The following is a 13,817-nucleotide window of genomic DNA, read 5'->3' on the forward strand; positions in this document are numbered from 1 at the left end:
CGCTCAATGTGGCCCCAAAAAGCCTTTCAAAAAGGAAGAGTTTCGCACTGAGTAACTGCAGTGTGTTTCGCATTGGTGCATTACATTCATTCTTTATCTCTGACATCAGACTAAAGAGAGGAGAATATCTGGGAAAGGTTTGTTATTTGACAGAAAGTCTGTTTTTGACGAGCCAGGTTCTGACACATCCAGATGACGTGCTATGATCTTGTACGCAAAACAGCAACCTACTTTTGGAGCAAACCTGGAAAAAAAATTGCTCCTTTCATGTCCAATTTTTCCAGTGGTGCAAAATGTTAAGATGCAAGACGTATTAAATGTATTCTATCTGGTTCATTGAAAGGATACGTTCAGTTGTGTCCAACAGTTTCATATTGTTTTGAACTTAACCTTTCCATTCTCTGCTTACTGAATATTATGCTCAATAAATCTGTCACTGATGAAGGGATCTGTATATACATCGCATATGTTCTACTGTCATTAAAGCTACCTCACAAGAAGGAAACCACTCCATTTCCTTCTGGTCATTCAGCATGCAATTCAGCACCCATGCCAGGGAACCGCCCACAAGCGCTAGCCTAAATAAGAATATCTCCAACTTCAGCAGAACCAGGGGAATATCAAAGGCCTGCATTATTCTGCAGTGGGTTCACTGCAGAATACTACCTCTGAAGTGAGTCAGATTGTGCCTCAAGGCTAAAAGTTGTCTAATGCTGGCTCATCTAGATGTTGTGTGCACAGCATGCTGAATCTATCTATCCTCATATCTGGGTTCATTCATTGGAATCTACTATAGAAGGAGAAAGAATGTTTTTAAAACCACTATGAGCCTACAGAGAGGTAGTCGTCCAGTCATCAAGCAATGTAAATGCATGCATTTTATGGTACCTCATATAGGAGGACAATGGAAAAATCCATTTGAATTCAATCAATTTTGACAGCAACCCTTTTGATTTTAACTAAACCTTCCATACATATTTGCCCATTGTAGAAGTGGTCAGAAAGAGATAAAGAGTGCTTACATAGATAAAGGTGCTCAAAGTTGACCTTTTTTGCATACCCCACCATACCATAAGATATCCATGTCTTCATCACTGGAGAAGAAAAACGGTTGATTAAATTTAAAAGCCTGCAAACAGAGTTGTCAAACAGTTTTATATATATATATTGTTTTTTAACCTTAAACGTCAATTATCTAAAATCGCATAAACTCAACAAAAAAAAGAATATTTGGATGTTGTACTTAGACCCTATTTGACATCATTTGAGGTTTTTGTGTTGTGCCCGCCATCGGTTGAGACACACAACATGCTCTTGAATACAGGGTGGGTGTCATGTTTTGGCTGATAAATGTACTAAAATGGGAATACCATTTGAAAATCTAAATTTAAAAATTGTACCACAAAAATGGTTGCAGGTCCACAAATCAGACAACGTTAACTTGAATGGGAATAATCTGTTTACAATTATACTGTCAATAATCCTCCATAGGAAACCTATTGAAGTTTGAAATCATAGAAATATAGATAATAGAATAGACATGACCATTTAAATTGACACTGGACGGTGGGTGGACCGGAGGTCCTCTTTGTGGTAGTAATTAGAAGTTACAATTTAAATTCAAATTTCAACAGTGTACCAGTTAAATTGCAGTGGTCTGAAGGGATAGGATTGATATTTCCATGATTGAAATGACACCCACTCTGTATTCAAGAGCATGTTGTGTCTCAACCGATGGCGGGCATAGCACAAAAACCTCAGGTGATGTAAAGTAGAGTCTAAGAAACTATCAAATAGTTTGACAACCCTGTTTGTAAGCTTTTAAATTATATCAAACTCAAACATGTATCTTTTCCAGTAATGAAGACATGATGTCTCATGGTATGGTGGGGTATGCAAAATGGACACATCTGAGCAGCTCTATCTCCTGAATGTTTTGGCATTCAGGTGGAAAAAGTCACTTTCTGAGCACTTCTTCCATGGGCAAACATGTATGGAAAGTTTTGTTTAAATCAAAAGGGATGCTGTCAAAAAGTTATTCAATTTATATGGATTTACCCCAATGGAAGCTCACGTAAAATAGTTCTGTTAAATCTCCTATAATCATACCTCATTGTCCTGATATAACATGAAAATACTTTATGTTTTCAGTTTGACTGTTAGCTAAGGTATAGAGCTCAGTTATGTGTATTATGTATTATGTAAAGGTTTGTTCCTTGGATTCCCTTGTGGGAAACCAGATCTACAGGATCCATACACTGTGCACTGGGAGCAGAGCAGTGAGACTGCATAACAGGGTTGACCTGTTCTAGAGAGACAATATATGGACATAGGGCAGGGTTGGTAATGTCAGAATACACACAGTGTACAAAATATTAGGAACACCTTCCTAATATTGAGATGCCCCCCTTTTGCTCTCAGAACAGTCTCAATTCGCTGGGGCATGGACATCACAAGATGTTGAAAGCATTCGACATGGATGCTGGCCCATGTTGACTCCAATGCTCCCCACAGTTGTGTCAAGTTTGCTGGATGTCCTTTGGGTGGTGGACAATTCTTGATACACACGGGAAACTGTTGCGCATGAAAAACTCAGCAGCGCTGTGCCTTGCACCTACTACCATACCCTGTTCAAAGGCTCTTTTGTTTCTCCCATTCACCCTCTGAATGACACACGTACACAATCCATGTTTCAGTTGTCTCATGGCTTAAAAATCCTTCTTTTAACCTGTCTCCTCCCCTTCATCTACACTGATTCAAGTGGATTTAACAAGTGACATCAATAAGGGATCATAGCTTTCACCTGGTCAGTCTAAGTCATGGAAAGAGCTGGTATTCCTAAATGTTTTGTACAGTAAGTGTACAGTACATTACAAGTCAAGCAACGTCATTCAGTGAATTTGGGCAATTCAAGCGGAACAAATGATACAAAATGTGAAAAAAACGTATTTAATTAAATCAAACAAAATAAAATATACATCACTGATTAGACCCAACCTCTGCCTTTAAAGAGAATGTAATACTGCAGTTGACCTGTTGGATTCAATAAACAGTATTTTAGCGGATATCCACATTGGGATATCTGCCACAATGGTAATGGCCTCATGAACTCTGGTCTCAACACAAAGGAAGAGGCCATGCAACAGGGACAACTTTCTCCATAACTCTCCCCAGTATGCGTAAGCTGCTGGGATGACATTCAGTAAGCAGGAGAAACCGGTCTCCATGTGGATAACACACAGGCTGCTCTCTGTCTCCTCTTCCATGACCAACCTGTACTTTTTCAAAGTAGGGCCGGGCCGTACCTCACGCACCAAACTATACCTAGGAAGTGGGAGCTGCATGTCTGTCAATATAGGTGGTTGCTATAGTGACTGTATCTGCAAGCCACCTTTCTTTTACAACACCCCCCCTACAGATGTATAATTATATGGTAAGTGAGATGAAAGTTGTTGAGTAGACAACAATTAAAAGGGAGACGTTTTTTTCCATTATGCAATATTGGCTTAGTTGTGAGCAGTGTGACCCACCTGTATCACAGAGAGTAAACAAACAAGTTTAACAACGAACAGGGCAGACTGTTTCCAACTGGGCCCTCTAGGTCTCAAGAGATCCATAATCCAGTTATCTTTAGCATGTCTAACTAAGGCTTTGGTATCCGATACACACTGTTGTCCAAAACATTTTATTGGTTCAATGTTTAATGGTTTACTATATCTGTCGTCCACATACAAAATCCTACTCAGTTAGAGAGGGAGGGTGAGAGAGAGATAGTTTGAGAGAGAGAACTTTTATCATAAACATATGGTAGGTAGGCTACTCCTCAAATAGGAGAGGGAAAATAGTGGATTGGATTGTTGTTGCATTCTTATCAACATTCCATACAACCTGCTAGACTGGATTGATGACATAAAGGGGACTAGAATAAGCATTTAGTCCATGTTGTTCTTTGAATTGAACTTTACACTGTAGCAAAACAAAACCTAACATGATTGCAATTCCTGTTTACTTAAAAATATATCATTCCGTGAAGTAGGCACTTATACATCCAGCTATGTTATTATTCTCTATGGCAATTAAAAACATAATGGCTATTGGTTACAATAATAGGCAACTTCACAACAGCCTCTAAAAATGACCATTGCAGCCCCTCAGTAGCCTATGACTCATGACAACATGACCTTGTTGAACGACTAGCCAAGTTAAACTAAACGTTTCTCCAAATAGTTTGGTGACAATATACAGGATGCAATATCGGTCTTATTTCACAATTCATAAAAATGATATGGTCATTAGACTAAAACATAAGATTATATTTCATAAAATTACATTGTCCCCTTGTATTGACAGTATTGATACTGTGCAATAGGAATATGCTGATCTTGAGATTTATAACAATGTTATGACATGTGATGGAAATGTAACGTCATAGTGTCACGAATCCATTAGATCTCTGTATATTTAAGAATTTATAAGAATTGTCACATCCCTTCATAGCTATATGACATGATTATCCCAAAAAACAGTCTGTAACAGATAAGTTATCTTACCATTTTCTCTCCTTCCACAGAAAGTAACAATGTATCTCTGTATTCCGTATTGAACAGGGGCTGCAGTAGTCGTCTATTACTAAAAACTGTAAAACGTTGTTGTTTTTGCAGTAAGACAAATTCCAAATAAACAATAGGATCCCAGATGCCTTCCAAATAGGAACGCACGGATTCTCCTCAGGACCTGGTTGCTCTGTCCATACTGTAGCTATTGTCTAAAAGTGAATCCGCACAGGAACTAAACTCAGGCTCCGAATGCTGCTGTATGTTTGAGCCGTGAAGTTAAACTTCGAAGCTGTTGACTGAGCAGCCTAACCAAACAATCCATAAATGGAAAATTCGTCTTTATCCCTCAGCCAATAGGAGCGGGATCTGGACGCGTCACTCCAGAGGGAATCCCACCAGATGATTTTGGGTACGTTGGAGAACGCATTTGCTGTGGGTAGAAAGTGTGGCGCAATCAAATCAGACAAATAAGAGCTTTGAATTTGATAATAATTTATTCTGAAAGAGGACCATATTGTACAGGCATTATACACTTTATGATACTTTTAGATCACTCCTGGGATAGCTTTTACAAATATATCTTTTTTATCTTTTAGGTTGAATTTGTGTTTGAAATTCACTGCTCGACTGGGGGACTTTACAGATAATTGTATGTGTGGGATACAGAGATGAGGTAGTCATTACATTTTTTTAAACACTATTATTGCACATGCAATTTATTAGAGTCCATGCACATTTTTACTCCTGAAAAGATTTAGGCTTGCCATGACAAAGGGGTTAAATACTTATTGACTCAAGGTGTTTCAGCTTTTCATTTTGAATTAGTTTGTAAAAATTGTAAAACACATAATTCCACTTTGACATTATGGGGTATTGTGTGTAGGCCAGTGACAAATAAAATCTTAATTTAATCAATTTTAAATTCAGGCCATAACACAATAAAATGTGGGAAAAGTCAAGGGGTGTGAATACTTTCTAAAGGCACTGCAATTAACATAACCTAAACAATAACCATGTGAATGAATGTTACAGTATGACATTTAAAAATGTCTCATGTGACAGATGTAAACAACTGTGTGAACACAAATAACTGGAGCAGTGGGATGAAGACAAATCACTCATTGTTCACTGTGTCAAATATAGAAAGAGTTCACCCAGGCTGTATCACAACCGGTCGTGATTGGGAGTCCCATAGGGCGGTGCTGAACTGGCCCGGTGTCGTCTAGGTTTGGCCTTGTAGGCCGTCATAGGAAATAAGAATTTGTTCTTAACTGACTTGCCTAGTCAAATAAAGGTTCAATTAAAAAAAAAGATATATATATATATATATATATATATATATATATACGATGCAGTGGGATGGCAAAAAATCTGTTTCTCACAGCCAAATTCAAAATGTAATTTGGTTGATTGGATATCTGTATTGTTTTGACAAGTCAACTCTGTCAACTTCAACTCCATCATGTGTCAGCTCACCACGTCTACTGTCACCCATATGTAGCACACACAATGCGGACATCTCCTGTGCACCAGATCTTTAACTGGGTACAGTTTGGATGTGGAGTGAGGCAGGGAGGGAGCAGGTGTAACCTGTGGGTGTAATGTGGTTGTAACCTGTCTGACAGGCCTAACAATGGCATGCAGGGCTGCATGCTGCCCATGGCAATCTGTATCAGGTTATGCTGCTGCCATGAATACCAACTGATTTGATTTCAAACATCTGTAGAATGTGTGTGTGTGTGTGTGTGTGTGTGTGTGTGTGTGTGTGTGTGTGTGTGTGTGTGTGTGTGTGTGTCAGTGGCATAGCGCATTTCGAGCAAGACACCCCAACCAAAACAATAATAATTTGGCCACACCTTATTTGGATACAAATAACAACTAACTACTGTATATGTTGATAAGCAAATGCTTGCTAAGGTTACAGTTAGGGTTAGGTTTAGAATAAGGTTTAGGCTAAGCGTTAGGGTTATGGCTAGGGTTAGGGTAAGGGTTAAGTTTTGGGTTAGGATAAAGGTTAAGGTTAGTGGATAGTTAGTTGAAATGTTGTTGAAAGTTATTGTGTGTGGCAGGTAGCTTAGTGGCTGGTCCAGGAACTGAAAGATTACTGGTTCGATTCCCTGAGCCGACTAGGAAACAAATCTGCTGAGGTGCCCTTGAGCATTGACTAAAACGTAATTGAACATTTACAAACCATCTACTTGGGATTATCCAAATAAAGTATGAAACAAACTTTTTTTCTTTTTGCCATGAGGCAGAGAGAAAAATGTGCAGTTTTATAGCTAATCTCTTGCTATTTTACAAATTTTGCCATGAGGCTGAGAGAAAGTGTTACTGTTTTGGAGCTAATTTCCTTTTATTCTACACATTTTGCCATGAGGCTGAGATAAAAAAGTGCAGTCTTAAAACTAATTTCCTGTAATTCCCCGCCCAAAAAGTCATGGCTTATGACATGTTCATATGTTATCTGGGGGTCCGCGCTCCGGGGGCACCCCAATCCAAAGGCTTGTGGGACCCCAGGGCAGCAGGGGTGTGTGCTGCACCAGTGGTGTATGTGTGTGTGTGAGTGTGTGAGAGAAATGTAATTTTGTTATTCAAAGATTTGGAGAGTCTAATAACGGTTCAAATATAATATGAACATTAAACATTGATGAAGAGTTACAGATGCACGGCAAAGCCAGTAAAAACAGGTAAGTAGGGACATCTGCAGGGCAAAAGCTTTAAGCACAAACATTGGCCAGAGAGGAACTTGAGGCTGCAAAAGGATCACTGGGGAAAGAGTGATTTAGATTTTTTCCTTATTTACCTTGAGATACTTTGAATTACTTCTATTTAATGTCCAAAAAACAAATGTTTTAGTCATATCTGCAGCACATTGGAGTAGTAAGTAGTCATATAGATACATATATTCCTATGCAGATTATTATAATGGACAGAATTTTGAGACGTCATGCATAAATATGTGTAGTATGAACTCTTCAAAAACGAGTTTCATTTTCTATTCAATGTAAAGAACAGCAAATGGTTGGGAGTTCTCTAAACTGTACCACACTGATATACACTATACAGTGCCTTCAGAAAGTATTCAGACCCCTTGACTTTTTCCATATTTTGTTATCTTACAGCCTTATTCTAAAATTGATTCAATTGTTGTTTTTCCCTCATCCATCTACACACAATACCCCATATTGACAAAGCAAAAACAGTTTTTTTTAAACATTTTTGCTAATTTAACCACAAAGGTTAAATGAAAAAAACATATAATTCATCAGACCAGAGAATCTTGTCATGTGCCTTTTACTGAGGAGTGGCTTCCGTCTGGTCACTCTACCATAAAGGCCTGATTGGTGGAGTGCTGCAGAGATGGTTGTCCTTCTGGAGGTTTCTCCCATCTCCACAGAGGAACTCTAGAGCTCTGTCAGAGTGACTATTGGGTTCTTGGTCACCTCCCTGACCAAGGCCCTTCTCCCCCAATTGCTCAGTTTGGCCGGGCGGCCAGCTCTAGGAAGAGCCTTGGTGGTTCCAAACTTTGTCCATTTAATAATGATGGAGGCCACTGTGTTCTTAGGGACCTTCAATGCTGCAGATATTTTTTGGTACCCTTCCTCAGATCTTTGCCTTGACACAATCCTGTCTCCTAGCTCTACGGCAAATTCCTTCGACCTCATGGCTTGGTTTTTGCTCTGACATGCACTGTCAACTGTGGGACCTTATATAGACAGGTCCCACAGTTGCTGCTGCTAAGCTTCCCAGTAAAGCAATAAAAACAAGTAAGCATCCCAGAATAAAAGTGCTCAAAATAGCCCACGTTAACATAATGTAGCTTAAGAAACAAGGTTCAGGAAATCAATAATTTGCTAATACCCGATGAAATTCATATTCTGACTATATCTGAGACTCACTTAGATAATACCTTTGATGATACAGTGGTAGCAATACAAGGTGATAACATTTACAGAAAATATAGAAACGCCAATGTTGGAGGTGTTGCTGTTTATATTCAGAACCACATTCCTGTAAAGATTAGAGAGGATCTCATGTTAAATACTGTTGAAGTAATATGGCTACAGGTTCATCTGCCTCACCTAAAGCCCATTCTCGTGGGAAGCTGCTATAGACCACCAAGTGCTAACAGTCAGTATCTGGATAAGATATGTGAAATGCTTGATAATGTATGTGATATCAACAGAGAGGTATATTTTCTGGGTGATTTAAATATTGACTGGCTTTCATCAAGCTGCCCACTCAAGAAAAAGCTTCAAACTGTAACCAGTGCCTTATCAGTCAACCAACCAGAGTAGTTACAAACAGCACAGGAATGAAATAATTTACATTTATTGATCACATCTTTACTAATGCTGCAGAAATTTGCTTCAAATAAAATAAAATAAAATACAATTTTATTGGTCACATACATATGGTTAGCAGATGTTATTGCGAGTGTAGCGAAATGCTTATGCTTCTAGATCCGACAGTGCAGCAATATCTAACAGGCAATATCTAACAATTCCACAACAAAACCCAATACACACAATCCAGTAAAGGAATGGGATGAGAATATATAAGTATAAAATATATGGATGAGCAGTGACAGAGCGGCTAAGATGCAATAGATAGTAAAGAATGGATACTGAAGGATACAGTATACAGTATATACATATGAGATGTATGCGAGATATGTAAACATTCTTAAAGTGGCATTATTAAAGTGACTAGTGTTCCATTTATTAAAGCAGTATCCGGATCCATTGGATGTAATGATCACAATATAGTAGCCATATTTAGGAAAACAAAGTTCCAAAGGCTGGGCCTAATATAGTGTATAAGAGGTCATACAATAAGTTTTGTAGTGATTCCTATGTTGTTGATGTAAAGAATATTTGTTGGTCCATGGTGTGTAATGAGGAACAAACAGACACTGCACTTGACACATCTATGAAATTGCTTATTCCAGTTACTAATATGCATGTACCCATTTAGAAAATGACTGTAAAAACTGTTAAATCCCTGTGGATTGATGAGGAATTGAAAAATGGTATGGTTGAGAGGGATGAGGCAAAAGGAATGGCAAATAAGTCTGGCTGCACAACCGATTGGCAAATGTATTTCAAATTGAGAAGTCATGTGACTAAATTGAATAAAAATAAGAAGAAACTACACTATGAAACAAAAAAGCTTGGGTACACCTTAAATGACATTTTGTGGAAAAAAGAAAACTCATAATTCATTGAATCAGATGGTTCATTCATCACAAAACCAACTAATATTGCCAACTACTTCAATTATTTTTTCATTGGCAATATTTGCACATTTAGGCATGACATGTCAGCAACAAATGCTGACACTACACATCCAAGTATATCTAACCAAATTATGAAAGACAAGCATTGTGATTTTGAATTCTGATAAGTGAGTGTGGAAGAGGTGAAACAATTATTGTTGTCTATTAACAATGACAAGCCACCGGGGTCTGACTACTTGGATGGAAAATTACTGAGGATAATAGCGAACGATATTGCCACTCCTATTTGCCATATTTTCAATTTAAGCCTACTAGAATGTGTGTGCCCCCAGGCTTGTAGGGAAGCAAAAGTCATTCCACTACCTAAGAATAGCAAAGCCCCCTTTACTGGCTCAAATAGCCAACCAATCAGCCTGTTACCAACCCTTAGTAAACTTTTGGAAAAAATTATGTTTGACCAATGCAATTTTACAGTAAACAAATTGACAACAAACTTTCAGCATGCTTATAGGAAGGACATTCAACAAGCACAGCACCTACACAAACGGACTGATGATTGGCAGAGAGATAGATATTGATGATAAAAATATTGTGGGGGATGGCTTTTGACATTATCGATCATAGTCTGCTGCTGGAAAAACGTATGTGTTATGGCTTTACACCACCTGCTATATTGTGGATAAAGAGTTACCTGTCTAACAGAACACAGAGGTTCCATACAAAAATGATTTGTCGAGATCAGTGTGGAAGAACTTGACTGGCCTGCACAGAGCCCTGACATCAACCCCATCAAAAACGGTTGGGATGAATTGGAACGGCGACTGCGAGCCAGGCCTAATCGCCCAACATCAGTGCCTGACCTCACTAATGTTCTTCAAATCAAATCAAATTGTATTTGTCACATGCGACGAATACAACAGGTGTAGCCCTTACAGTGAAATGCTAACTTACAAGCCCTTAACAAACAATGCAGTTTTAAGAAAAAAACATGTTAAGTAAAAAATAGATAAAAATAAGAAATACAATTTAAAAAAACAAGTAATTAAAGAGCAGCAGAATGGAAGCAAGTCCCTGCAGCAATGTTCCAACATCTAGTGGAAAGCCTTCCGAGAAGAGTGAAGGCTGTTGTAGCAGCAAAGGGGTGACCAACTCCATATTAATGCCCATGATTTTGTTACGTTGTTTGAGATGTTCGACGAGCAGCAGCATACTTTTGTTAATATAGTGTATATCATACACACACCACAAACACCCTCTGTACATTCTTCCTTCCTGTGATATTCTGCTCTGTTTCCTCATTCTGTGAATCAGGAACTAAACAGCTTTGTAATCTAAGTTCAATGATCATGGATATGCTATCTATCTTCATGGTGATGACTCTCGTAGGAAAATGTCAAGGTCGGTAACTATTTTTATCAACAGTTTTAAGACTTGAATAATAGGGTTTGTGAGTCTACAATTGAGGAGCTTGTTTCTAACTTTGGAAACCTTTTTCTCTCTCAAAGGGAACACTTATCTAAATTATCAAGAGAAAGAGGAAGCTATATCCCTACAATGTGAAGAGAGAATTTGGCAAGTTGATCTAGATGAAGACAACATAGTGGATTGCACTTTTAATTGCAGTCTTAGTGACAATGAGAAGAAATGTGACCGAGATTTGATGTGCAATAATACAGCATTTGAATTAGAAAAAAACCCCTGCAAAAACATTATCAAACAATGTTCAAATATGAAATTGGAGAAACACGTCACTGGATTCTTTGCATGTTTTCGCACCTTTCCATCAAACGATAAATCAATATTCCCCTTTAAACCTTCAAAAGATCAGGTGGAATCATTTATTATGGCATTTGTTGAACCAGAGAGTAAGTTCACATTTCCTAACTTTCACAATTTCTAAATGATATACAACTCACATTACAGTATACTGTACAATATATTGTATATTGACATATATCTGTTTATGAAAATATTTAACATCAAATTATGTTCTGTTTCTGTAGTGGTGATACGCTACCCTGGTGTGGAAACTAAAACGTCTGTTACCAAACAGCATGGAGAATCAGTCAACCTTACATGTCATTTCACAGTAGCCAAAAATTACTCTACCTTTCCATTTTCAGTGTATTGGATCAAAACAATCAGTGGCAACAGTAGCACATGTCTTTATTCTTATTCTTTTGATAGTTATGTACAATTATATGACCACCATTGTCTTATTGATGAGGCCCTGCTGAAACGAAGGTCAAATACTTCATCTGAAGTCCTAACAAACCCTAACTTTCATAACCTTAAGATCAGCAATGCCACATATTCAGACAGCGGACAGTATGTTTGTGCCTTACAGGTGCTTAAGAATAGCAAAGGGCACTGGAAGGTAATAACTAATGTCACAGTCACTGTGAATGGAGAATTCAACAACCACACCAACAGGAATGACACAGCCCCGTTATATCCTCCTGGTGAGTCACAGTATATTGTTATTACTAATACATAAAATTATCATGAATAATACCTAATTGATCTTCATTCTGAATGCTTTGTGTTTTATTAAAAGGGGATCCTTACATAACACCCTATGTATTGAGAGCCTTGTTCATCTCCTGCCTGTTTGTTGCTGCCATTGTCATTGTCATGATGAAAAATACCAGGATTTCGCAAGGTGAGTAAAAACCCACATACTGTATGTTCTATCATCAGGTATGTCTTTTTTTAAATCATATAATGTTATTGACATGGGCTTTCTGTTTCTTTCTTCCTCCAGCAGAATCTCACACTCTGAGAATGAAAAGGCATTTCATTATTTGAAAATAACATTTCCGATAGCCATGAATTAATTACATGTTGCTGATAAGGAATTTTATAATAATAAATACTTTATTTAATCATTGCAGAGAACAAGGTGGAGAGGAGACACTTAACTCAGACTGTAAGTTGGCATATTATTTCCGTAGAAGGAATTTGCAGTACTGACAGATTTTCAAACCCATCTAACCCCACTGCTTCCTCTTTCTGGGTGCAGGCTCCCCATATGCTGAGGGCAGAGGAGAGGATGAGGGCTCTACTCACTTCTGAAGCTGACTGTAGTGAGAGATCCTGTGACTGCACAGAACGGAGCTGAAGAACATGCTGCTGTTGCTGTCGAGACCTATTCTGTAGTCATGCTCAATACTGAGTATGAGGCCTTTGACCCCCGGGCCACTCAGACATCATCCACCTGCTCCCTCAGGATTGGAGTGAAAGTATGAGTTACTAGCAGCCAATAGTTACTCATAGGATGTAGATAAAGTGAGCTAAAGATAATGTTTTCATGATTGGTCTTTCATATTGCATTTAGACCAGGATTGGGGCGGGGCTGCCAGGGGTTTGTTTGGGATGAAGGGTGGGAGGGGTTGAGTGTCGGTTAAAAAAACATTTGTGATTCTTATTGATTGTACAGGTTATGTGACTCAATAAAAAACTTAGCTCACAAAAATGAAGTTACATTAAAGAGAAAAGGAGGATTTACTTTCTTTTGTAATTGAATGTTTTTGTGTTTATTCATGCTCTACTGAACATTTCCACTAGATGGTGATAGTGCTCAGTCCTACTGTTGTGCTTACTGTTTCTCTGATATAGTGTAATATGTGTGATTACCTAATTCTTTTGTAACATTGAATAAACATTGCAGAAATAAAATGTACGTAATTTTTTTTTTTTGGGGGGGGGGTCCATGGTACTCAATTATTGCAATATCAATTGGATTATCAATAGGCGACAGTGTATACTATACATGATTAATCAAATCAAAATTTGTCGTAAATAGACATAAATGAATGGACCAGACGGTGCTTGAGGAATCAAGAGAGTAAGATATAGCACTTTCTGGGGCCCTCCCTACCCTCCGTTTTAGGTCAAAAGCCCTTAAGTTTATTTTTTCTTCCTTTTTTATCTTAAATCTGAACAGGAGTCAGTTACAGCTGGTCCCAGATCTGTGCTTGGGGGTGCAACATAGACCGATGCTCCTCCTGAATGTAAACATG

General features: G+C 38.2%; 2 protein-coding genes across 5 annotated transcripts in view; one reads left to right on the forward strand and one right to left on the reverse strand.

The window, feature by feature from the left end:
* LOC115167246 (unconventional myosin-Ie-like) overlaps positions 1-4,849 on the reverse strand; it is a 53,206-nt gene extending 48,357 nt beyond the window's left edge. For both annotated transcript variants that reach the window (XM_029721460.1, XM_029721459.1), the window contains exon 1: positions 4,551-4,849. In XM_029721460.1, the coding sequence (XP_029577320.1) occupies positions 4,551-4,553 (3 nt within the window). In that variant the 5' untranslated portion in view covers positions 4,554-4,849. The remainder of the gene's footprint in view (positions 1-4,550) is intronic.
* A 6,222-nt stretch (positions 4,850-11,071) lies between these two features.
* LOC115167250 (uncharacterized) lies at positions 11,072-13,473 on the forward strand. Of its 3 annotated transcripts, none has more exons than XM_029721470.1 (7): positions 11,072-11,193; positions 11,301-11,660; positions 11,799-12,257; positions 12,353-12,457; positions 12,560-12,587; positions 12,690-12,724; positions 12,818-13,473. In XM_029721470.1, the coding sequence occupies exons 1-7, from the start codon at positions 11,136-11,138 to the stop codon at positions 12,868-12,870; spliced, it is 1,098 nt and encodes a 365-aa protein (XP_029577330.1). In that variant the 5' UTR covers positions 11,072-11,135; the 3' UTR covers positions 12,871-13,473. The 3 variants fall into 3 exon arrangements, with proteins under 3 accessions (XP_029577330.1, XP_029577331.1, XP_029577329.1); XM_029721471.1 differs by having other exon boundaries at positions 12,563-12,587; XM_029721469.1 differs by lacking the exon at positions 12,560-12,587.
* Positions 13,474-13,817: the final 344 nt, after the last annotated feature.

This window comes from Salmo trutta, chromosome 29 (genome assembly GCF_901001165.1).
Source record: "Salmo trutta chromosome 29, fSalTru1.1, whole genome shotgun sequence".
Taxonomy (NCBI): Eukaryota; Metazoa; Chordata; class Actinopteri; order Salmoniformes; family Salmonidae; genus Salmo; species Salmo trutta.